We start from the raw sequence: 25,427 nt of genomic DNA, 5'->3' as shown, positions 1-25,427 counted from the left end.
TGACCTGAGCAACAATACAATCCTGACTCAGGTAGACCAAGGCCTTTGTTTTTCTATAGTACAGGATTGATTTATTTCAAACCAGGCTGTCCTCCAATTCCAAGCAAATTTATAAAAAAATAAAGAGTATCTCAGGGATATGGGGAATGTGTGTAGGAGTCCGATGGGAATTGTTTGGTATAGATGCGCATCTTAATAAGATCGATTCATCCAGTTCATGTGAAATATGACAGACAGGGACCAGGATTCTTAGAATCTTGTTAATCTCTTATACCCGCGATTTAAAATTAACCTGAATCTTAGGTGCAAATGAAAAAACTTTAAGGTATAGTAAAGTATAGTTTATTTTTAGTTTTTTTTTTATGTTTGTTTCTTTTGTGTTTTTATTTTTCTATCAGGTTTATTATTCACGTAGAAAATGCTTTCCTTCTATTAATTTAATGTTTGTTGCAATATTTATTTTTTATTTTTTTTCTCCAATTTAGAATTCATTTTGGTTTGGCTTGGGAGGAGCTACTATATTCCTAATTCCTGCTATCATTTTCGCTGTTAAATTATCAAAGTTCTATCGCAGAATGGACACAGAAGACGTTTATGATGAGTAAGTATTTAAATATGTCATTTGTATAATACTGTAAGAAGAATTCCATTGGAATAAAATAAGAGATAGAATAAGATATTCACCCAACACAAAATACACATGCTATACCATGTGTATAAACTGATTATTTTATCTTTTTTTGTGAAATAATTCGGTTGGCCAAAAAGTTGGAATTGAAATTACACGGGAGAGGTTTACTAAGGCTAGAGAGGCAAAATAATTTGCAAATAAGTTATTTTGTGCATACATAGAATTATTTAAGAAAGGATCAACCAAAAATTGTGAAGTTATAGAAAGGAAAGCATTAGCAAAATTCCCCAGTGATGTAAGTACATTTTATAATATAGTGAAATATAATAACATATATAGGAAAAATAAGGAATAAAGTGCAAGTAACACAGATTAGCATTCTTCTAGGCATAGACTAGGTTAGCATCCAGAGATACCGTGTTCAGCAAAACACACTATGGCCATTCGGCATAGCCAAAACCTGAGTTTTGTTAGTGGTTTAAAACAGCTTTGAAAGATTTGAAAGACTGTAATTTATGTGTGATCTGATTTGTTTTTGGTGATGATGTTCTCATAAAGCCTGCACAGATTTATAGAAATAATTACCCTGTTTCAGTAATCTAATTAAAGGGGAACTGTCACTTCTCTGAATATTACACCTCCTCTTTATAAAACTTCACAAATCAGTGTAATCGCCTATAAACTGCGTCATCTTTTTTCATGTGATGCTCCATTTTATTTTAAATATATATATATATAAAAAAACAAGGTCAGACCAAACACAACCAGAGCTCACAGTGCAAACGACAAAGAGAACATAACTGTTACTTCTCTTCCACTGTGTTTAAGGGAAAGATAGGGCAACATTTTTAATGATGATTGGCAGGTGGTGAAGAGAGAAGCACATAGCTCTGGGATCATTTTACTTTTTCAGACTTCACAAACACCTAGATGGGATAGGTAAACATAATATTAATATTATATTAATATTAAAATATTCTATTATATCATGGAAAGTGACAGTTCCTCTATCAAAGTGTGACGTGCATTAAGGCACCTTCTTAACAAGTGTCTCCTTTTTTATCTGCAGTGCCTCTGTCTCAGGAACTTGGCATTTCACTTTATGATAACTGTTTTTACCACTTAAACTTATTTTTACTCCTATCTTTTATTTTGTTCATGTTTTTTTGTTCTGTTTTCATTTTTAACTATTTTTCCGGATTATTTTCCTTTTGCTTTGTTGTACATTATTTTTTATCTTTTCATTCATTGAATCATCCACATAAGAAAAACCAAATTTCACAGGTGCTATAAGAATTTAATCCCAGGTTCTCCTGATTCTTGTAACTTCTGTTACAGGGGTAAACATAACCAGATACATGACAATCCTAACAAACATATTTTAATTAATTGAATAAGATCCATCACATTTGTTTATTGTTTTAAGAGATTTGTTTTCTATTTTGTAGTGTTGAAACTATCCCAATGAAAAAGTAAGACATTTTTTTATTTAATATTTCATAATTTCTTCTTTAAAAAACATACAACTTTATAAAATCATGGAATGGTTATATTGCATTTCAACGATATTTTAATGTATATAAGTGAGTGCCTGATTGACAGTTAATTAATAACTTAATCAGAGCGCACTACTTTCCTACCAATATGCACGTTTTTTTCAAATTCTTATTCTACCGATTTTTATTTTCTATAAAATATTAAAATTTGTAATTGCATGACACTTTTTTAAAACTTTTAATGGTTTTGTACTTGACGCATCATTTTTCATTATCACACTCTTGTAATTTAATTTTTTTAATCTCCATTTGTAACCATTATTTTTTTTTATCTGTACGTTTGTGACATGTTAATACACTTTTTTTTTCCTTTTTAAATATTTTGTTGCAGTATGGAAAATGGTAATAATGGTTATCATAATGAGATTTTGTATGGTATTCACAATCCTGTTATAACAAGGTAATCCACGTCAGAGCTACTTTTAGCCTCCTAATGCAATATATTCTGAAGTTCATTCAGTGCATGCTTTTCTTCTATTGCATGAAACTAATCCATGTGGCATTCATCACATACCCTAAATATTTAATATCATAAAAAGATATTTGTGTTATGTCATGGTTGACACTTTGCTACGCCTGGTATGACTCCTCCAGTTGTATATACTATGTGTATATCAATATCTAGATAGGGAGAGATGAGTGTGTAGTTATTTATGCAATAGGGCCTAAGCTGATTTGACTGTAGTTGAAGCCTACCTGTATTCATGTTATTCCAGACAATCCATTATACTGCCCACATAATGTCTGGATAAGAAGTAGGTGATAGATTTGTCTTAGCTGCATTAACAGAACAATGCTTTTCAATGTAACTCGTAGGGGAGAGCATTGTTCATTTGAAAAAAAAGCTTTGTTTTTCAGAGCCTCATCCAAATTTAGCATCTCTAACAAACATTGGTTATTAATATTTTTCCATGCATGCTGTTCATGAACTCATCTTAAGTCGCTTATCCTGTCTCTAGGCTGTTTACATTTTTATTTAAACCTTAAAATGCATGCATTAGAAAATAGTATTATTGTATCCTCTGCTTAGACAGACGTGTTCTCCCAAATAATACAGATATATTTTTGACATTTAATAAAAATTATCTGTCTCAACAAGAGCATGAGGGATGGGATTGATTGAAGTTGATTAATCTAGATCGTTAGTTCCATCCATAATTAATGTTCCTATTGCATATCCTGCACTATTTGTGAAGAGCTATATTTTCAAGGCAGTAAAAGTCAAGGTTTAATTATAGATCACCACCCCAGAGATTACTAATTTTTATATTGTATACATTATATTTGCACTAAATTAATTAACCTGACCGGTAATACCCAACAACAATTACTGCCAGCGTTTGATGTGAAGAGATTGTTTGCATTGCTTTTTTTATTTTTTATTTTTAAACATTCTGTGTTTATTAGGTTGTTTGATTTGGCATAGAGTAAATCATTACAGAAAGGAAGCATTACACTGATAGATATACAGACATTTGTCAACATGAGTCAACAGGCATTTAGGTTCTGGTAACATCAGATTGCTCGTTAATTGTTTTTTATAACATGGTTCTGACTTTTTTTTTTTGCACGAATAGCATTTCTTCATATGACACATTGAATAGATTTCCCCGTGCATCTGCCCCACCACATCAAGATGATTGAGGTGCGCCACCAATGGTTTGAGAGTGCGAAGGTATTCTAAATCTCCCCTATCTCTTGTTCAGCTTCCACTAGTACTCTCTAGTCTAATTAACCGAGGGCAGACGCTAAATGTATGGAGTTTGTGCTTTACCATAGAGGTAACAAACCATGTTTAATTATTGAGTGCATGTTAATGAAACATGTACAGTACACCCACTATATGTGACCATACATTAATTACACTCTGCATATAGATGTCTAGTCACCGCGTATGGTTTATATCATATGTCAGCTGTATAAATCCAGTACCTTCTTCAGTACTGACAGTGTATCTGACCGGTTGTGCTCACTGCACGCCGAAAAATAAATCCTGACTGTTAGATTATGAAATAATTATATAAAAATAATCACACTCATGTTGAAGAGCTGTACTCCTTGATATTTTTTCCCCATTCATACAGATATGTGACTATCGCAATGTATCACTAACTTGCTTTGTATACAAGCTATCTAATTTCTGTATATTTTAATGATCTTCTGCCCTTCTGAGATGAAAATTTGGAAATGCTTAGTAGCCTTTCTAGATGGACCTGCAACGGTGTGCCATCTTTTTTGTAGATGCCTATGGAGATATAATCATATTTAGTGCCTCATGTTGAATCTGTCTCACATTGGTCTGACAAAGCCTTGTGAACCGGCAGTAACTGGGTAGAGCAAGGGTTCGGTTAATAATTGGCCAATAACTTTATAAAGAACACTACTCGCCAAGCCATCACCTGTCACTGTATTTCTTGGAAGAGATATGTTGTTTTCGTTCCCCCATCCCAACTCAGCCATTATGAGGGATTTTATCTACTTGTTTTGTTTCTGTTCTTAATAAGTGTGGACCAATACCTGGTACCCTCAGGTTCCATAGAGGTCCGGGGATACCCCATTCTGTTTCTCTTGTTTAGAAAGGGGATTTGGTCTGGGGTAGCACTGGCTGTTGGCATAAGGTAGTGACTTCAATTCATTTTTAATATTTTAATTTTCTTGCTGTACATGGTTTGGTGCCCATTATTGATAGCATTGACAGAAATAATTGCTAACTTGTGATAACTCGTACGATATGCTAGTGCTCTTACCGCTTGCTAATCTTCCTCTTTGAAGATGGAGTATAGAATTTCTTTAAAACATTAGATTGGTATACCTGCTCCCTCATCCAACTGGATGGTTCTTTCTGCAGGACTGTTGGAGGACAACTGGATAGAAAGCCCTAAGGTCATCCTAGTTTATAGAGTGACCTGAGTAGACTGCTATGAACACAGAAAAATAAAACCATTTTGATATAAAAAAAATAATATCAAACCAATCTACTGTAGAGTCAGTATTTAAATGAATCAAGATAAGTTTAACTTCATTCACTGCATTTGGACAGTAATTAATAACTATCTCTATTCTGTGATGTGCCATCATGCTTACATTTACCTTTATTTCTATTTTCTGGTTGAGAATGTTTGAGTGTTGAGAATGTTACACCCATGGTAAGCACTTGTAATTGCATATTTTAAACTTTATTCCTTTATCTAAAGAGTTTATCGGGTGGATGTCTTTGTATGATACTATCCTTCTACAACTGCAGGCGTTATGCTCTATGAGATCTTTGTTTTTATCTTTTAATTACAGTGTTTAATGTATTTTTTTTTTTATATCTTCTGTTCCTAACCAATGTAAATGTCTTTTTTTTTTTTTGTTACACATAAATCCATCCTTAACATTGCTTTATGTTGCTCACACATATCTCTGTGTTAACCTGGTAAGTTATTATTAATACAACTGTATAGTCATGACGATGACGATGACCTAATATATTTTTTTCCTTTTTCTTTTCTTTTTCTTTCCTCTTCAGTGCTATTGAGCAGTGGTAACAGACACAGGAGATAGTGGTAAGAAAATGCTATAAAAAGCAAATGGAATACATGCAGGTGTTTCTAAAGGGGTATTTGTTTAATAATGTAGGGGCTATTGAAGCTGAGGCTCCTGGCAAATGCATCCCTATAGTTCAGAGCTGTCTGATGTTTGGGGTCTATTTATGTGATCAGCTATATTCCATGTCCTGGCTATGTATCATGGGAAACAATACCTATAATACCTAAAATGTAAAATGTAGCTTTGGCTTTGTGTGTGTTATCTGCACATTGCACAAAGTAGAGATCTGTATCTATACAAACCTCACTGCACACAGGCCATCTGGTGCCCCGTTGCTGCTAGAATGGATTCAATATTATATGGGTTTGATCCATGTAACTCCATAGTTCTATTTCAACTCTCAAAAGTAAAGACAAAAAAGTCAATGGGACCTGATGGAATACACCCAAAGCTATTAAAAGAGCTTAGTGGTGTACTAGCAAAACCATTAACAGATTTATTTAACCAATCATTGATAACAGGAGTAGTCCCAGAAGATTGGAAGTTGGCGAATGTTGTGCCCATTCACAAGAAAGGTAATAGGGAGGAGTTGGGCAACTATAGGCCAGTAAGGCTTACTTCAGTAGTGGGGAAAGTAATGGAAACCATGTTAAAGGATAGGATTGTTGAACATCTAAAAACACATGGATTTCAAGATCAGAGACAACATGGGTTTACTTCAGGGAGATCATGCCAAACTAATCGTATTGATTGTTTTGATTGGGTAACTAAAATAATAGATCAGGGTGGTGCAGTAGACATTGCTTACCTAGATTTCAGTAAGGCTTTTGACACTGTTGCACATAGAAGGCTTATCAATAAACTGCAGTCTTTAAGTTTGGATTCCAATATTGTTGAATGGGTAAGGCAGTGGCTGAGTGACAGGCAACAGAGGGTTGTAGTCAATGCAGTATATTCGAAGCTTGGGCTTGTCACCAGTGGGGTACCTCAGGGATCTGTACTTGGACCCATTCTCTTTAATATTTTTATTAGTGATATTGCAGAAGGTCTTGATGGTAAGGTGTGTCTTTTTGCGGATGATACTAAGATATGTAACAGGGTTGATGTTCCAGGAGGGATAAGCCAAATGGCTAATGATTTAGGTAAACTAGAAAAATGGTCTGAGTTGTGGCAACTGACATTTAATGTGGATAAGTGCAAGATAATGCATCTTGGACGTAGAAACCCAAGGGCAGAGTACAGAATAATTGATAGAGTCCTAACCTCAACATCTGAGGAAAGGGATTTAGGGGTGATTATTTCTGATGACTTAAAGGTAGGCAGACAATGTAATAGAGCAGCAGGAAATGCTAGCAGAATGCTTGGTTGTATAGGGAGAGGTATTAGCAGTAGAAAGAGGGAAGTGCTCATGCCATTGTACAGAACACTGGTGAGACCTCACTTGGAGTATTGTACGCAGTACTGGAGTCCGTATCTTCAGAAGGATATTGATACTTTAGAGAGTGTTCAGAGAAGGGCTACTAAACTGGTTCATGGATTGCAGGATAAAACTTACCAGGAAAGGTTAAAGGATCTTAACATGTATAGCTTGGAGGAAAGACGAGACAGAGGGGATATGATAGAAACATTTAAATACATAAAGGGAATCAGCACAGTAAAGGAGGAGACTATATTTAAAAGAAGAAAAACTACCATAACAAGAGAACATAGTCTTAAATTAGAGGGACAAAGGTTTAAAAATAATATCAGGAAGTATTACTTTAACGAGAGGGTAGTGGATGCATGGAATAGCCTTCCAGCTGAAGTGGTAGAGGTTAACACAGTAAAGGAGTTTAAGCATGCATGGGATAGGCATAAGGCTATCCTAGCTATAAGATTTTGTGGTATGTTAGGTGTGATAGAAATATTTTTTCTGTGCACGCCTCTTAATATTTTGGGAATAGAAATTGCAACCTATTTGTATTTCTTTGACGCAAGAGAAACACTGCAATCATAGACAAACTGGTAGTGACCCAAAATTTAACAGTCATTACTAGGGGGTGTACCTCTTATTTTTCTGTTTAATTGCACAGATTGGACACAGTACACTATTAAGTTGCATTTTTTTTTCCCAGTATTAAAAGTGACACAATCACAATTATGATTGTCATACCAACATAACAACATGCAGGAAGTTACATTTATCTGTCTGGGAGATTTTTTTGTTACCATAACATATGATATTATTAATACTCCCAATTTCTCTTGTGATCCTAAAGTTTACATATACAGCTGCATCATGTGTGTAAAGAGAAAGAATCCGTCATCCTATAACAGATGCAATAGTCACATTATCATAACAAAATCAGGACAAATATACATGAAAGAAAAAGAATTTCAAATGACAACAGGTAACAGATAGTTCACACAGTTCTGTTAGTTGCTGCCTTGAGAGCAAAGATGAAGGACAAGGAGGTTACTTGCTAAAACATGCGATACTAAAAGTGAAAACATTTTGTTGCCTTTTGAAAGTCATCTCATGTATATTTGTCCTGCCTTTGTATTTATTTGTATATCCCGTATTATAAATGCTTATTGTTTATTGTGGAATCTTATTTTAATATGCCAGGACAATTTGACAGTTTACCTCCGATCTGGTAGAATACCGTAATAATTGCCATGGGTGTTTTTTTTTTTTTTTTAAATGTTATTAGTGTTTTTCTTAAATTGTCCTGTTTGGACTAATATGATTCATCTCTGATATTTGTTTAATTGTTAAGTTACATAATTCTGTGATAGTGTGTCAGTGCTTGGTGTATCTTGTCTAGATTAGATTATTTGGGACTCGTTATATTGCTTATACATCAAGTTATGTTTATTTTTTATATTGTTATTTCTGTACTGCATAGTCTGCCTATGCTGGTTTATTAGCATAATTGTGACAGATGTAGCCATAAACAGTAATTTGCCACACAGGTCGGACACTCGTCAGAAAACCAGCCTTTCAGAACAAAGTTATGCCTGGTATCTTTCAGAAACTCATTTTCACTAGACCCTTGGGCATTATGTTCTCTGTAGAATGAATAACTGAAATGGAGAGTCCGTTGTCAATTCTGGCTGCCGTAGGGCTACAGACACAGTCTTTCTGCGTGGCTGCCACTCTGTCCCAGGTTAAGAATCATATGTTCTAAAACAGGGGTGCCCAAAAGGTAGATCCCCAGATTTTTTTAAAACTACAGCTTCCATGATGCTTTTATCATTCTACAGCAAAACTCGCAGTTCACAGTAGACCTCTTTCCGGTCCTGCGAGCCGCGAGTGCATGCTTGGTGTTAAAACAGAGTAGGCACCTGCTCTCCCCACATTGTAGGTGCCTACTCTGCTAAAATGTACCCAGCCGGGGCTCGGAGAGGTCGCTGGAGGGGGTCAGGCTTCCTACTTCTCACTGCTCCCTCGCACGCGCCGTCTGTAGGGATGCCGGGTGTTGGAATATGACGTTATATTCCCGGAACCCAGCATCACTAAACTGTGCGCGAGGAACAGAAAGGAGATCTCCAGATAGAAGATTCCTACTGGACCCCAGGGAATGATGTGAGTGTGTACAAGAATGTGTAAATGTGTGAGTGTGCGTGTGTCTATCAGTGAGTGTGTGTCTGTCTGTCTGTGTGTGTCTGTCAGTGAGTAGAGTTTAGTAGAGGGGGATGCTGGTTTTTGTTTATACTGTACTTTTCAAAAGAAACCTAAGTTTGTTTGTTTTTTTGCGGCCCAGATAAACTTAAACCTTGTTTATTTGGCCCGTGCTAGACTTTGAGTTTGACAAGCTTGTTCTAAAGGCATTCTCAAGACATGCAAAGCATCATGAGAGTTGTAGTTCTAAAAATCTAGGGATCTATCTTTTGGGCACCAATGTTCTAAAACAATAGTAAACCATAGTTGATTAATTACCATATTAAGTGTAAAAAAAGCATTATTCTTAAAAAAACTGGGGCCTTTAGTTGGCATACTGCGACGTGAGCCATTCCATTTTTATCCCTTTTTTTTGTCCTTTTAAATCCCAGAAGACATGTCAAACAAAGCCACTTGATAGCATAACTGTATTCTTATTTGTTTGTTTATTCATAAACCGCGTTAACTGTTTTTCTGATAATTACAGGTGCAGGATTTAAGCTGTGAAATTGTGTCCTTCCTGTCTCCATTTCCTGCTCCCACCTTGTACAGTTGGCACATTGATGCCTGGCATCTAAAATTCCTCAATGGAATCTCGAGGATTCACTTATTCCATCCACACGGAATCATTTCACTACAATGGACACAAGGACTATAGGCGTAATGACACAAACCTCCGACAAAATACGTTTAATCCCTTCACTGTCAAGAGTAATGCTATGCATAGCAGAACAATGGGGTTAATTACAAGTGTTTACATTAGTCATAGTTTTTGTAACAATAACTTTTTTTATTATATCCACTATTTATTTTGATATACATATTCCGTACATGGTATGATTGCTTAAAATCACAACACCTACCCATCTCAATTCACGGTCAGTATTAGATAAAACTGTCTAGTACAATTTGGTCTCCTGTTCTATTTAATTTATAACGTTCAAATCAAAGCATGAACGCCGTCTCCTGTGAAAATCATTTTGTGTGATTGCTTGTTTGGGAAAGAAAGATAAACCTAGGTATCCAAAATACATATTCAATTCTAATATTCTAATTCTAGTTAACACTTAATACAGGATACTTAAGGTAAGAGTCTCTCGTAAATCATGTGACAAATCAGAATGAAAAAGTGCGTGTAGGAAAAATTAATAAGGCCCGAATAAAATAAATTAGATGATGTCCTCCTAATTTTTTATTCTAATGAAGTATAATTGTTCAAGATAGTGTTAGGGCATTCACTTGCAATTCTAAATTTAGTGTAGCAATCCCACACTATCCTTCATTTTACTCAAATTGAAATAGTACGTATATATATAACCTATAAAAAAAAATATAAAGAGGTTCACACCGTGCAAACCTATAGGACCAATATTTACTAAACTATTATGTATTTATTTTGTACGTATAATAATTCCCTTAAATACCAATCAACATAAACACCCACACACCAAATACAAATAGAAAGAAACATTTACACATTTGTTAGCCTGTATCAGTATTGACTTAAAAACTACAAATGTTCATGAGCAATATTTCCCATGATGCACAGCCAGCCTGTAGACCGTATGAAGTTTCGTAGGTCACTATCAGTAATGTATAGCCTCGATTGCACTTTTAAAGGATATTGATATAATACAATATTCCATCCGATGTCATTTAAAATTTATATAAATATGAAATAAGTGCCCGTCTTAAACATACCACACGTTTCTAGAAGATCAATGTTCATTATAAACTTCACAGAACATATCATTATTAACCTATACTAGTATTTTATCTAAACAGTGTTACAAATACACAGCTCTTTTATCTGAGCAATAAGTCCAAAAGGTTTACTATCATTTACCCCATTAGCCGTGTGACTTGTTGGCACATACGTCATTGTAATAAAATGAAGTTGCGTGCCAATATTAGAACATATTAAGTGACACTTGCAGCAATATTTAAAACCAATGTAATACCTTTCGTACAATTGCAATAGGTGAATTATTTAGAAAGATACATTTATTTTGCCTGTTGGTAATCCCTAACTATTACTATCAGTAAATGAAAAAGGAGTGATGCTTATGCACATAGGCCTCAATGTGACAAGCTTCCCAAATGATTCAATACTGTAATAAAAACGTTCACAATTATTACTCAACCAAAGTCACCATTAAAGTTTATGGAATTTTTGTAGATTGTTTCGGACGTTTTACTAACGGCATTGAATCATTTGGAAACCGGATAAAATCGAGAAAAAACAAAACAAAATGTGAATTTAGTTTAAACAACCTACTGGTGCTGTCAGTTGCATACATATTTTTAGGCTCATTTTTACAAGATTTTATATAAAATGTATAACTGTCTTGCTAAATGTAGGCATAGATAGACACAAATTAACCAGCCTCCCTGTAGTGTAATATATGGTACAAGTCTCCGTGAGCTAATTTATATTTGATTATCTTTTGAATAGTGTTAGTATTTTAGTTCCCGTTCTATCCACTAAACTCAATTTTTGGAAAATGCTTTATTCAATCTTTGAGAGAACAAAAATACGAGAATTTTTATAATAACAAAGTTTAGATATTAACACAAGTTGTACTCTGGGTTAGATCATGGATAATTGCTTTGAATACAATGTAGATCAGTGATGGCTAATTTTGGCATCCCAGATGTATGTTTAGTGATGCTTTGACAGCCTTTAGTCTAGCCATTACTGGTTTCATCCATACAGGGATTTGTACAGATTTTAAATCAATGAATTGATCGTAATTTACAAATGTGCATGATATATATTATCTATTATTAACATACTCCTAGTGAATATGTATTAAATTTTCCAGTATCTCCAGCATATCAAATCATTTTTAAAACAAGTGCTTGATTACTGCAAGATAATTATCTAAAAGTGAAGCAGAGGATACAAAGAATGACAACGAACGACCATTTTTCTTCTTTAATAACGTGTCCCCTCTTTTACCCCACCAAGTGCTTAACAATTTTGACAACGTGTGCAGAGTTGTCATGTTCTGTAGTCCGGTTGTCAGACTTAGAACCAAAAGCAGTTCTAAAGGTTTGATATTATCCGACAGACTGCAAAACCCTGTTTCTGTTGTATTTTGTTACTGGCTTCACAAGATGTGACCTGCAACTTATGCGTATGATTCACAAATGGCCCTTCACATCAAAAAGTTAGACAATGCTGTTTTGATCAACAGAGGTCCCTTTTTTATGATATAATACCAATTAGAAAATGACAAAGTATTTGTAAATAAATATTTGGGTTTGTAGATTTAAGGAAAGTTTCTATTTTAATGTAATATTTAAATGATTTACCTGATCCAATAAATGAATCCACTTGTTCTGGAGTCTTGATTTGTTTTTATTTTTTCTAGTGGGTATATGAAACTGTAGCATTATTTGTTTACTTGTACACTTTATATGATGGGTCATCAGGCAGATTGTGTTTTGAAGACTTTGTATTCCAGTAAGAGAACACACAGAGCAATAACAAATATTGTGGTTAGACTACGGGTTATGGGAGCTATGGTTAGGGTTAGGCTAAGCATTATGGAATCTGGGCTAGAGATCAGAGTGAGACAAGTAGTACTAAGAGTTAAGGCTCGAGTTTAGAATCAAGCTAGTCATTATTGAATATAATTAGGATGTTATAGGAATTTAGGTTAGTGTTCAGCTAGGAATTTGCTCTTTCAGGGTTAGAGATTAGGATTTGACTAGGCATTATGAGAGTTATTGTTAGAGATTAGGGTTAGTGTGTAAGGGCTGTAGGATTTCACATTGTTTTCCCATACTCAGACAGCAGTAAGTACGATGTAACATCTGCTTAATACGATTTAGAACGGAGTACAGCTCCAATGAGACATGGAAAATACATACATAAGTATATGTAACACATTCATAGCACTTAGTTATTTAACTTTTTTTTTTTACACAAGATGTGTCTTGTTACTCTCCGATGAGATCACATTGGGTCGTTAGATATTGCTTTAAGCTACACATAACAGGCACATTCTTGCAATAGACACGCAGTTTCTCAAAACCACTTCACTTTTATACACAGCTTACACAGTGCATCTGGCTCGCATGCCAGTTGCCGTATTTCGTTGAACTTTCTCCAGTTCTGACGACTGCCACCCTTGTCATTAAACATGAAGCTTGGCATTGTTTTGCTGCCCGTGCTGGTTTTCTACACTGGAACTTTGGCACAGGGTCCTGATGCTGAACGACAGATCCCGTTTCAAACCAAAGACAGGCAAGCTTGTGTCATGAGCACCAGTGGTCAACGGGAAATCCGACTGAAGATCGAGTGCAAAAGTCAAGGCAACACGTATTCGTGTGAGTTTGCAGGAAAACCATCTTACTGCAGAGCTTATAACAGTAACCGTGATAAGTACTGGAACCAACTGAGCCAAGATCTGGAGAAGATGAGCAAACCGTGTGATGCCCAGGTGATAAAGCACAGTTTGTGCCCAAGGGCACCGACACCATCCCAATTCAAGCCAGCAAACCCCAACCAACAATCAGATACAGCCAAGAACCAACCAACCAAGAAACCATTTACCAAGAAAACCACAAAAAAATCTGCACCTCCAAAGAGCAAAGGACCAGAAAAGGAGAATCCCAAAGCTATGAAGATTGCAAAAGACCACTGTTCATGGTTTTTCCAAAAATTCTGCTCTTATATAATAGAGATATTTATAAACTAAAAGGTAACTCCACAACTATCTTATCTTACTAGAACTGTCTCTATATGTGGGCTCAATTACCCCTTGAAAGTCAAACAAGTTTGATTTTATTTCTGTTACATTTTCTTACTCATAATATTTCAGTAACCTGGTATATATTGGATTAGTCGTTAGTTAAGGACCATGGAATTGAGGTTAAATTAAAGTCTTCTTCAGCATTGTAGTTTAGTGGTTATCTGCTATTTAGGTTTTTGGGTTTTTTTTTTATGTGATTTACAGATTTATGTATTTTCTATCCAAAGAGTATTATTTTTGAATCTGTGTCTTAGGTAAGATTATCCACTTTACCAAAGGGTTTTTATTCACAGAGAGCACATGTCTTTAGATGTATCACTCTCTGACAAAAGTTTCAAAAGAAAGTTCCGTATTATAAGTGAATATGAACACCTATACATGTGCTAGGTTTGATAAGGAAAAAACAATATCTCCACTTGTATATATGCCATATGACTATTTTCTTTTTACCAACATATACATTTTTAAGAAGCTTGTGGGGTCCAGTCCTATTCCAACTTATTTTATTCAATCTGTACAGCACTGTACCTGCTTTATAGATGGTTACATATAAAAATATATATATATATTTTGCTAAATGGCTTCAAAAGTGTTACAGCCAACGTCACTAGCAGAAGTAGTAACTACTAAATTGCTATTGTGAATACTCGCTATAAGGTTTGGCAATGCTAAGCACGTTACAATTGCCTTTCAAATTTTGAATAAAATAATCTTTATATTCTATCTTTATATTAACAATTAAAAAGTATGCCACTCAGATCCTTCCTTAACCCCTTAAGGACACATGACATGTGTGACATGTAATGATTCCCTTTTATTCCAGAAGTTTGGTCCTTAAGGGGTTAAAATAAGATTTTATATTCTGTATCTTCTTGAATCCCCTAAAGGACCAATGTGTTCTATCCCATTCTGGACAATGTAGACTCCATGCAGGCATAGAAATATTATCAGTACTAGTAGAACATTTCATATCTGAAATGCCATGATGATAAAATCATTAGTCCTTAGCAGGTTTCCTTTACAATAGACCGTATAGGAGAAAAACTTTCACACTGCAAAATAATTAAATTGAAACCTAATATCTGCCAAAAACGCTTGGACTGTAAGATTGATATATGGTTTACCCCTTCTAATCTAAATATAATTGCCTAAAATATTAGAAATATAGAATATGAGAAGAACCATTCGGCCCATCTAGTCTGCCCAGTTTTCTAAATACTTTCATTAGTCCCTGGCCTTATCTTATAGTTAGGATAGCCTTATGCCTATCCCACGCATGCTTAAACTCCTTTACTGTGTTAACCTCTACCACTTCAGCTGGAAGGCTATTCCATGCATCCACTACCCTCTCAGTAAAGTAATACTTCCTGATATTATTTTTAAACCTTTGTCCCTCTAATTTAAGACTATGTCCTCTTGTTGTGGTAGTTTTTCTTCTTTTAAATATAGTCTCCTCCTTTACTGTGTTGATTCCCTTTATGTATTTAAATGTTTCTATTATATCCCCCCTGTCTCGTCTTTCCTCCAAGCTATACGTGTTAAGATCCTTTAACCTTTCCTGGTAAGTTTTATCCTGTAATCCATGGACCAGTTTAGTAGCCCTTCTCTGAACTCTTTCCAAAGTATTAATATCCTTCTGAATATATTGTTTGATAATAACCGCAATCAATGCAACTTTTCACTTGCTGTAGCCAAAACCTGAACTAGTTTTACAGGCACTGGTGTACATACTGCGGTCGCAGGGGTCACAGCTGCGACCGGTCCCGTCACTCCAGGGGGCCCGGCTGCCCTGCAGATCCCTGCAACTGGGTTCCCGCATCATTGTTTGCATTCCTGGCCCGTGTGGCAAACCGCCGGGGCCGCATGTTAAGGGGTCCATCAGGTGGCCCATGCTGTCAGGGCCACCTGATGGAGATGGATTGTCAGGGTGCTTGGTCAGCGCTGGGCACTTCAACAGCGTGACCGGGCCCCCTGTGATGAGATCATCACACGCTGGGAGGAAGTGACTGCACGTCACTCCTCCCAGCTAACACGCGGGAGGAAGAACAGGGAGTCAGAGTGGGAACTCTGACTCCCATCAACCTGAGCCACCACTGGACCCCAGGGAAAGTCACCCTCCTGCATCTAAAAGGTAGGAAACAGAAGGGTGACTTAAATATTATGTGTGTGTGTTTGTTTGTTTGTAAGTATGTGTCTCTGTCTATCTGTCTGTATGTATGTGTGCCTGTCTGTTTGTATGTATGTGTCTTTGTATGTGTGTGCCTGTCTGTTTGTATGTATGTGTCTTTGTATGTATGTCTTGTGTGTTTCTGTCTGTATGTGTCTTTGTATGTACGTGTGTCTTGTGTCTGTCTGTCTGTATGTGTGTATGTGTGTCTGTCTGTCTGTGTGTATGCCTGTCTGTTTGTTTGTTTGTATGTATGTGTCTTGTCTGTATGTATGTGTTTTTGTATGTGTGTTTTGTCTGTATGTATGTGTCTTTGTATGTATGTTTGTCGTGTGTCTGTGTGTGTGTCTTTGTATGTATGTGTCTTGTTTGTGTGTATGTGTGTCTGTCTGTGTCTGTACGTATGTGTGCCCATCTGTCTGTTTGTATGTATGTGTCGTGTGTGTGTGTATGTGCCTGTATGTATCTGTGTGCGTCTCTCTGTATGTATGTGTGTGTGTCTGTCGGGAGAGGGAGTTAGAGGGGGGGAAGAGGGAGGGGGCCCCATGGATCAGTTTCACACTGGGGCCCCATAGGCTATGTGTACGCCACTGTCTACAGGTATTTATTTTTCTTTTAGGTAATGTAAGGAAAATAAAGTAATATGTAACAGTGACCTGATATATGGAGAGTAATGTCTTGATAAACCATACTGAACAGACCATAATCATAGCTACAGTTTGTGTGTTAGTTAAAGGAACATGGGTTGGTTGCCTGTAATGTCGACTGTGAAAAAGTGTTTTCTATAAAAATCATAGATTGTTTTGAATTTGGGAATGTCATTTCTATTGCAATATCATAGTTATATGGGTGTTTTTGTAAAATTCCATAAAATATAACCAGTGATACTGATCATTAAATGGCAACATGCAAATCTAATTCTAGTCTAAACTACCGCAAAACATCACTAATAATTAACAAAAGTAACAAAAACTGTTTTCAAATCTGTATCACATTTAGGTAGTCATGGGTTTAAATTTGTACACAGTGATGATAAAATAGATTAAATAAACACATGTACCTGTAGATCACTCACAATGCCTGCAACAGAGTTTGCAGGAATAGATGGAGATGTATGTTTTGCAAAGCACACCCCAAAAATGTGTTACATTCCTAGTGTGCAGGTGTGAAGTGCCATATGTCACCAGGCACATCTGCCTAGAGGTAAAAACTACAAATATTTAGACCATGCATCCCGGAGGATGTGGAGGTTCTCCTAATTGCTACAGTGTGTGACCTTGATATTTGTCTTTACAGATTGGTTAGTGTACTAGTGATTCAAGCAGCATAGTGCAAGCTGACTGAAATGTGAAATCTCTTTTTATCTACACATTTGCTAGAAGTTTGGCTTTATCAGTTTATAGATTCAATTGTGTTGCCAAAGTGATAAGGTATGCTAGTTAAAATTGCAGATATACTTTGTGATAATCAACAAGAATAATTAATTAAGGGTTCCGCACTACTTATAATTTAGGGTTAATGATGAAGTACTATTATAGACATAGGATTGTAGATACGTGGAATAACCTTCAAATTAAAGTGATAAACACAGGTGATGGCCAGTAGTACAACATTTATTCAGAGATATTTGCTACTAATGGGGGGTCTGTCTTAAAGAATTACTTTTAATTATAATGAGTTTCTTCTGCCACCATGTGCTGTTCTTGAGTATATAGGTTTCTAAACTGGCCTTTTATATATATATTGGAAATATGTTAATGGCACAGTCTACTAAACTGGCATTAGCAGTAGTTGTAAGTGAGGCTGTTGAAGAAAGTAAAGGGATTTAGCTTCAAATTCCATGACTGCTTCATATTGTTAAAACAATTCCATATTTTAATGTTTGCAGTCTTACAGTCTCAAACAAAATGCAGTGAAGCAAAAGCCCAGTTTGTTCTGCTACAAAGGTCAACGCGTTTTGTACTTGTCTGGCACTTTCTCAAGACCACATTAAGTGAGGCTCTTGCTAGCGGTGCTGAGAGGAATCAAGATTCAGGCTGTTAGTCTGTCACTGCTTCCTAGTGGTAGTGTGTGAGAGAAGACTTACTGAGGAAGTACATGGGAACATGATGTCACTCACCATGGTCCATCTCACATTCAGCACTGCAAAGAACAGAGCGTCTCTGTACATTAACCTAGGATGACGTATAGGCAGGAACTTATGACAGAAGGTTTGGAGAATGGGAGTATGACGATGGAGAGAGAGAATTTTAGGGAAGGAGAGGTGGTCTTTAGAGCTGAATGGGGGAACATTGTGACTCTAGTGGGACTTTGGGCCTTGGAATGAGGAATATTGGAGAAGTTGAAAATTCTAAAAATTGGGTTTAAAGGGTACTTAAGGTTGGGGTAGTGTTTGGTAGAACTAATGTTGGCAGAAAAAGCATCATTGAGCTAAACTGGTGGCTTTAGCTCCCCTCTGTATACAGAGCTGAATTATTGATCAAAAGAACCCCCTGTTTGGACCTTAGCCCACTCTATACACTGATGAAGCTGATGGTCTGCACCACCTACATAAGCACATTCCTATTGTCTCTCTCCCTCTAAAGACTAGTGAATACACCAATCAGGAACACTGGGCAAAAAAGGAGCTTTTACAGTGATCTGTAGGACCCAATGGAGGTGCCGACCTTGGACCACCATATATAATTGTTTACATCTTTTTTTAGGAACACGTCAGGCACCTTAACCACTGCAACTTGCTGAAGCAGTTATGGTGCCTCGAGGGCCCTGACACTCCCTCATCATAAGGCATCAAACTACTTTTGAATGATTTGACTTCTTACCTGGGGTCTGTTGAGTGCCGATCCATGCCTCGACTGCCATTTCCCGAGATCCAAAGGTTCCTCAATGGAACTTCCATTAGCTTTCAGGAGCAAAGCACAACAATGGCATAGCAAGAAATAGGCACTTTTATGAAGGTGATATGAATTGCAATCAGAGAATCAGCAGGGTTCCCTTTCTCACTTGCTTTGTGTCTCTGTACTGATGATCTCCTGCAGGCGGTCTGGAGCATAGACAAAGGACCCACTCACTATTAAACATAGAAACATAGAATGTGACGGCAGATAAGAACCATTCGGCCCATCTAGTCTGCCCAATTTTCTAAATACTTTCATTAGTCCCTAGCCTTATCTTATAGTTAGGAAAGCCTTATGCCTATCCCACGCATTCTTAAACCCCTTTACTGTGTTAACCTCTACGACATGGGTCCTCAAACTTCAGCCCCCTAGATGTTGCTGAACTACAACTCCCATGATTCTCTGGCTATCTATGTAATTCAAAGAGTCATGGGAGTTGTAGTACAGCAATATCTGGGGGGCCGGAGTTTGAGGACCCATGCTCTACAACTTCAGCTGGAAGGCTATTCCATGCATCCACTACCCTCTCAGTAAAGTAATACTTCCTGATATTATTTTTAAACCTTTGCCCCTCTAAATTAAGACTATGTCCTCTTCTTGTGGTAGTTTTTCTTCTTTTAAATATGGTCTCCTCCTTCACTGTGTTGATACCCTTTATGTATTTAAATGTTTCTATCATATCCCCCCTGTCTTGTCTTTCCTCCAAGCTATACATGTTAAGATCCTTTAACTTTTCCTGGTAAGTTTTATCCTGCAATCCATGAACCAGTTTAGTAGCCCTTCTCTGAACTCTCTCTAAAGTATCAATATCCTTCTGAAGATACGGTCTCCAGTACTGCGTACACCAGTGTTCTGTACAGTGGTATGAGCACTTCTCTCTTTCTACTGCTAATACCTCTCCCTATACAACCAAGCATTCTGCTAGCATTTCCTGATGCTCTATTACATTCTTGCCTACCTTTAAGTCATCAGAAATAATCACCCCTAAATCCCTTTCCTCAGATGTTGAGGTTAGGACTCTATCAAATATTCTGTACTCTGCCCTTGGGTTTTTACGTCCAAGATGCATTATCTTGCACTTATCCACATTAAATGTCAGTTGCCACAACTCAGACTATTTTTCTAGTTTACCTAAATCATTAGCCATTTGGCTTATCCCTCCTGGAACATCAACCCTGTTACATATCTTAGTATCATCAGCAAAAAGACATACCTTTCCATCAAAACCTTCTGCAATATCACTAATAAAAATATTAAAGAGAATGGGTCCAAGTACAGATCCCTGAGGTACCCCACTGGTGACAAGCCCAAGCTTTGAATATACTCCATTGACTTCAACCCTCTGTTGCCTGTCACTCAGCCACTGCCTTACCCATTCAACAATATTGGAATCCAAACTTAAAGATTGCAATTTATTGATAAGCCTTCTATGTGCAACAGTGTCAAAAGCATTACTGAAATCTAGGTAAGCAATGTCTACTGCACCACCCTGATCTATTATTTTAGTTACCCAATCAAAAAATCAATAAGATTAGTTTGGCATGATCTCCCTGAAATAAACCCATGTTGTCTCTGATCTTGAAATCCATGTATTTTTAGATGTTCAACAATCCTATCCTTTAACATGGTTTCCATTACTTCTATGCTCACTACTGAAGTAAGGCTTACTGGCCTTTAGTTGCCTGACTCCTCCCTACTACCTTTCTTGTGAATGGGCACAACGTTAGCTAACTTCCAATCTTCTGGGACTACTCCTGTTAACAATGATTGGTTAAATAAATCTGTTAATGGTTTTGTTAGTACACCACTAAGCTCTTTTAATAACTTTGGGTGTATTCCATCAGGTCCCATCGACTTATTTGTGTTTATTTTTGACAGTTGAAATAGAACCTCTTCCTCTGTAAACTCACATATAATAAATGACTCATTTGTCCTTTTTCCTAACTGAGGTCCCTTTCCTTAATTTTCATCTGTAAATACTGAACAAAAATATTCATTGAGGCAGTCAGCTAGACCTTTATCCTCTTCTACATACCTTCCTTCTTTTGTTTTTAATCTAACTAATCCTTGTTTTACTTTCCTTTTCTCATTTATGTATCTAAAAAATGTTTTGTCCCCCCTTTTAACTGACTGTGCTATCTTCTCTTCTATGTGTGATTTGGAAGCTCTTATAACTTGTTTAGCCTCTTTCTGCCTAATCTTATAGATCATTCTGTCTTCCTCACTCTGGTTTTTTTTATAATTACTAAATGCTAACTTTTTGTATTTTACTATTTTGGCCACATCTGCGTAGTACCACAGTGGTTTCTTGATTTTTTTTGCTTTTACTGACAAGCCTAATGCAATTCTCTGTTGCCTTCAGCAGTGCAACTTTTAAATAATCCAATTTCTCTTGGACTCCATTTAAATTGCTCCAGTCTGATAATGACTCCTTTACACATATTCTAATTTTAGAAAAGTCTGTTTTTCTAAAGTCTAAAACTTTAGTTTTTGTGTGGTGTGACTCAGTCACTGTTCATATATTAAACCACACTGACTGATGATCACTGGATCCTAAACTTTCACTTACAGTAATATCTGATACCAAATCTCCATTTGTTAACACTAAATCTAGTATGGCCTCTTTACGAGTTGGCTCCTCAACGACTTGTTTTAGAGACAATCCCAGTAGGGAGTTTAGAATATCTGTGCTCCCGGCACAAGCAGCTATTTTGGTTTTCCAGTTCACATCAGGAAGATTAAGGTCACCAATGATGATAACTTCCCCCTTCATTGTCATTTTAGCTATTTCCTCAACTAGTAGATTATCTAACTCTTCTATTTGTCCTGGAGGCCTATAAATCACACCTACACGAGTTATTGTGTGATTACCAAATTCTAACGTAATCCAAACGGACTCTATGTTCGCCTCACTAACTTTTATTAGGCTAGATTTTATGCTATCCTTCACATACAGGGCCCCACGTCCCCCTTTCCTGCCTGTCTTTTCTATATAAAGAGTACCCTGTAATTGCTATGTCCCAGTCATTTTTCTCATTCTACCATGTGTCAGTAACCGTGACTAAATCTACATTATCAGTTGCCATTATTGCCACAAGTTCATGGATCTTATTCCCTAAAATGAGAGCATTTGTAGACATGACTCTAAGCTTATCATTTTTTAACACACTTGCTACAGGCACCTTCTGTCCTTGTTTTGGGGGACAATTGGATTGATGATATTTTATCACCCTTTTGCCCCCCCCCTTTCCCCTCCTAGTTTAAGTACATCCTAGCAAACCTCTGAACTGCTCACTGAGAACATTTGTTCCCTTTTGAGAAAGATGCAAACCATCTTTTTTGTACAGTTTATTTCCATTCCAAACAGAATTGGATTCAACTAAGTCAACCTATTGTTTACAATAAAAGGAGTGCAAAGGAGGGGAAGCAGATTCACCAATACTGAAATGCTATAAATAAATATATTTATTGGTAACAATATAATTAGTTTTATGGAGATTGTTATCCACAAACAACTGCATTTGCAAGGAGAACTATCATTGTCCATTGCAACCAAGTGCTATTTGTTTACAAAGAAAAATTTCGAGAACATTTGCTTGGAGTTTATAACTTGCTCATTATACACTATGGCTATGATGTCGCTTCTCAAGGAAGCTCCAGTGAAATACACATTTTAAATAAATACTTTTTGAATGTTTTTTTTAAATTGCTATAAATGTTTTGTCTCTTATTATTACCTCTCACCATTCTATCCTGGTGCCTTTTTCCATGACTTCTATCCCTATTTGCTCTTGATCACAATAGCTATATATTGCAGACCTGGGTCTTCTAGTATAGAAAAGAGAAATGCGTGATATCCCAGGCAGACAAGATTCTTCTGAATTGGCCTGCTTATGAGGATACAAGAGCTACTTTGAGAATAGTGTTTTTCTAGCTGTACCCCTCACGTTTTGTGCTGCACATTAGTGAGCTACTTGGCAAAATTTACATTTACCATGCCTCTGGTCTAGAAAAGAGTATGATTACGTCAGATATGAAAACCATCATTCTCCGATAACCATAACTATACTTGGTCAACTCTACAAAAAGTAAAACAAAACAACAATCCAATCCAAACCTAAGACCACCACTAACTTATTTCTCTAAGCCTGGTGCCTTAGTATTTGAAATAAAGATAAGGAACTAATTTAATATCCGCCACAGAAACATAATAAATCTATACCTTTATGTCAGGTACAGTACAAATAATGTAATCATGTCATTGTCTTAATAAACTATATCATTGCCAGTTCTATTTCAATTCTTGTTGGTAATCGGGCTGTAATACATACAATTTAAATTTTATGTTTTTTTATTTTCTTTTACTTTAAAGGAAGATCTGCAGGAGGTGGAGTAACTTAATGCGTCAGGAAAGTTATTGTTCTTTGTACAGTGTGATTGTCCTTGCCAATACTACAGTTCCAAACAATGTTTCCTGGTCTGCACATCACAACCGCAAGAGTCATCATTGACCCATGACTACAAAAAGTGGAATGGAGCTATCAAACATCTCAAGCATGGAATTAAAGTATAAAAATGCTTCTGTATATAGCAAATATTAAATATTTTGTCATAGCAATGTAATTGCTCCTATTTTTTTTTTTTTATTGTTTTCAGAATATGTAAACAATAATTCCATTTTTGTTTCTTCATTTAAATAACTGCAATAATGTTTTAGCAAGTATGTAAAGACTTCTGAATGACCTGCTTGAACGAACACAAGAAATTAACTTGGATCAATGTGTTTCCTGAAATTCTTAGGTTTCTTGCATTTTATATAATATTACAAGCAAAAACAAACAATCTCCAGAAAATATATTTGCAAGAAACCTCTATAGATATGCTAATGATGAGTGGCTTAGAATTGTTGATACGTTGTAAGCCTTAGCCCGTATGAAAGTACGATGTTGGTCAACGATGTGTACAGTGTTGGTTCTTCTTGATGTAAGAGGGTTGGGTACCTATATAGGAATAAAGCAAAGACTAAAAGGGATTTAGGGTTTGGATTAGGTAGGAACTGATGGAAAGTGATGACAGAGTGAGAATATAAATACAATAGTGGTGGTGTGCAGTGGTATAAGACGTAAACAAAGAGATTTGGCACTAAACAGTCAATCTTAGTAATTTCAGAATAATTCCTTTCAGGTCCAAGGTATAACGAACAGTTCATGTATCTAACATGTATGGTTAGGAAATAACACTCATAGCACATATTTCTCATAGTTCCACAACATTATTCTTCAACTACAAAAGTTCAGAAAATATGCACTATAGAGTTCCAAGTTACCAGGATACAGGTTATACCTTCTATTAATTTAATAGCAAAGATTCTATTATTACTTTGAAAAAAATAATGGAAATGCAGCTTTGAAGTAGCTAATCCATTGTTGTTACAAAAATAGGTTCAACATAAATAAATATTTGTATTAAATGCAGTCAAAATAATGTAAAGAATAAGTTATAAAACAGTGTAAAAATGTGGAATAAAAAAAAGATTTACCAAACTTGTTATATAAATATATAGATAAGTAGTCTGAAATTGTTATATTTTAATAAACCCCTGCTCCAAAAGAGAACCTAGAAATTCGAGGACTTTTTGGTTGCAGATGGGTTGAAGATGTCAAACATCTGCAGTTCTACTGGTTGGCCACCAGTGGGGACATTGTTTTCTCTTCGCTTACTAATGTAGGTACATTAAAATTACTATTTCAGGTTTGAAATTATACACACTAGATAGATTGCAGGCAAAATAGTATTACCAGCTCAATCTAGGCCCACCTTACGTACCTAAAAATCTGAAAAGTTTTAACTAGGAGATATATAATTAAAATATTTAGCGATACAATATTTTTCTGCCACATTTTTTAGATGAATGACACTTAAAACATCTTTGGCATTTACTACGTGCTCAATAATCATTGGCCAGCATTCCATAACATGACATATTCAGTACATAATATTCTTGACAATGACAACCTTCACACACTAAACTAAAAAAAACAAAAAACAAGGAAAGCCACTGTAAACCCTAGACGACAACATTTAACAATGATTTAGCCATTATGCAGCCATTACTTTGTGTAAAAAGGGGTTGTTTATTTGCAATATTTTTTACAGTAAAAATACACAGATTGAATTGCGGCACATTATTTAATAAAATTATATAGCGCATTTATTTCTTACTTTTATATATTTGTGGT

The 25,427-nt window shown here is 36.0% G+C and overlaps 2 protein-coding genes across 14 annotated transcripts in view; both read left to right on the top strand.

The window, feature by feature from the left end:
• Positions 1-10,397, top strand: part of PROM1 (prominin 1) — a 161,415-nt gene extending 151,018 nt beyond the window's left edge. For 4 of the 13 annotated variants that reach the window (XR_010091245.1, XR_010091244.1, XR_010091243.1 and 1 more), the window contains 6 exons: positions 486-601; positions 2,080-2,103; positions 2,519-2,587; positions 3,765-3,862; positions 5,699-5,735; positions 9,849-10,397. Coding sequence is in view for 8 of the 13 variants with exons in the window: in XM_063457796.1 (XP_063313866.1) it covers positions 486-601; positions 2,080-2,103; positions 2,519-2,587; positions 5,699-5,717 (228 nt within the window). In the remaining 5 variants the exon portion in view is untranslated. The other 9 variants (XM_063457801.1, XM_063457803.1, XM_063457802.1 and 6 more) reach the window with 7 other exon arrangements.
• Positions 10,398-13,370: 2,973 nt separating this feature from the next.
• Positions 13,371-23,833, top strand: FGFBP2 (fibroblast growth factor binding protein 2). Its single transcript, XM_063459885.1, has 2 exons — positions 13,371-14,073; positions 23,561-23,833. Exon 1 carries the CDS (start codon positions 13,513-13,515, stop codon positions 14,068-14,070), a length of 558 nt encoding a protein of 185 aa, XP_063315955.1. The 5' UTR covers positions 13,371-13,512; the 3' UTR covers positions 14,071-14,073; positions 23,561-23,833.
• Positions 23,834-25,427: the final 1,594 nt, after the last annotated feature.

The sequence above is a fragment of the Pelobates fuscus genome, chromosome 6 (genome assembly GCF_036172605.1).
Source record: "Pelobates fuscus isolate aPelFus1 chromosome 6, aPelFus1.pri, whole genome shotgun sequence".
In the NCBI taxonomy this organism is placed as follows: domain Eukaryota; kingdom Metazoa; phylum Chordata; class Amphibia; order Anura; family Pelobatidae; genus Pelobates; species Pelobates fuscus.
The sequence above is the reverse complement of the archived record's forward strand: the minus strand, read 5'-3'. Positions and strand labels throughout refer to the sequence as shown.